Source organism: Octopus bimaculoides, chromosome 7 (genome assembly GCF_001194135.2).
Source record: "Octopus bimaculoides isolate UCB-OBI-ISO-001 chromosome 7, ASM119413v2, whole genome shotgun sequence".
Lineage (NCBI taxonomy): Eukaryota > Metazoa > Mollusca > Cephalopoda > Octopoda > Octopodidae > Octopus > Octopus bimaculoides.
The window spans coordinates 12218963-12220481 of NC_068987.1; the positions used below are offsets into that span (position 1 = coordinate 12218963).

Below are 1519 nucleotides of genomic sequence, written 5' to 3' on the forward strand. Positions count from 1 at the left end.
CCACACTGAGTGGACTGGAGCAATGTGAAATGAAGTGTTTTGCTCAAGAACACAATGCGTCACCCCGTCTGGGAATCGAAACCACAATTTTATGATCATGAGTCCAACTCCCTAACCACTAAGCCATGTGTCACCATGTTCATGAATAAATATTTAAAAAAGAAAAGATAACAAAAAAAGACAGAATTTACCTATTGTTGCAGCAAATGTTGGTTGAAAATCATCATTACAAAATCGATGAATGAAACTGCTTTTCCCAACACCTGAGTCACCAACAAAAACTATTTTGAACACTCTCTCTGGCGTTTTCTAATAAATGAGAAAAAGAACAAAATAAAAAAAATTAAATAAAGGTGGTGCTCCAGCATGGCCACAGTCAAATGACTGAAACAAGTAAAAGAGTAGAAAGAGTAAAGAGAATATTTGAAATATTACTCAAAAATGATTTCATTTTAAAGTTTTGACTATTATATTACAGCTTATTCAGAAGACATGGCTGTGTGGTAAAAAGCTTGCTTCTCAACCACATGGTTCTGGGTTCAGTTCCACTGCATGGCATCTTGGGCAAGTGTCTTCTACTATAGAATATAGGCCGGCCAAAGCCTTGTGAGTGGATTTGGTAGACAGAAACTGAAAGAAGCCTGTCATGTGTGTGTGTGTGTGTGTGTGTGTGCGTGCGTTTCTGTTTGTGTTTGTCCCTCCACCACCACTTGACAAACAGTTATCCCTGAAACTTAGTGGTTCAGTAAAAGATTCTGATAGAATAAGTACCAGGCTTGAAATATAAGTACTGGGGTCCATTCTGCCAAAAATTCAAGGTGATGCCCCAGCATGGCCACAGTCTAAAGACTGAAATAAGTAGCAGATAAAAAAGATAAAAGAGTCGTTCCATATAACATATTAAGCTTAGATTACAAAATACAGTTAAGTTCCGAGATTTAAAATTTAGAACAAAAGCTACAAGACATCCTGTTCAACGTTATAAAGACTCTGCTACTCTACTACTATAGACTGGTTATTCCTTTATTGACAGAAAGAATGAAAGACATAAGAACTGAAGTGAAATTGCAGAAGACTTAAGGAGTGGGTACTGGTTAGTTCAATCTGTCATCAAAAAATATGTTGGACTGACAAAAGTTTGGGAAATGTTGTGTCACACAAAGGAAAATAAGCATACTTACAGCAGACTCACCAGCTTTCCCTGCCAGGGAGTTCCTATAAAGAAAATATCAATCAGGTTATTTCAAAGTTGCAAAACATCCAGTTAATGGTATATGGAGTACTGCTTTCTTCAATTACACTGCCAGAATGGCATAGTAAATAAAAGAGTGAAGGGAGGATGAATGATGAAGGGATCAAGTTGCATGTATTCATGACATACATATGTCAAACTATCCAACCCATGCCAGCATGGAAAACACCTATTAAATGGTGATGACCATAATAATACACACACACACACATACACACACACACACACATATATATATATATATATATATATATATATATATATATA

At 36.1% G+C, this 1519-nt stretch overlaps 1 protein-coding gene across 3 annotated transcripts in view; it reads right to left on the minus strand.

Moving 5' to 3' along the window:
- LOC106869750 (EF-hand calcium-binding domain-containing protein 4B) overlaps positions 1–1519 on the minus strand; it is a 113286-nt gene that overhangs the window by 14398 nt on the left and 97369 nt on the right. For all 3 annotated transcript variants that reach the window (XM_014915613.2, XM_014915614.2, XM_014915615.2), the window contains 2 exons: positions 1182–1215; positions 192–309 (listed from right to left, as the gene is read on the minus strand). In XM_014915613.2, the coding sequence (XP_014771099.1) occupies positions 192–309; positions 1182–1215 (152 nt within the window). The remainder of the gene's footprint in view (positions 1–191; positions 310–1181; positions 1216–1519) is intronic.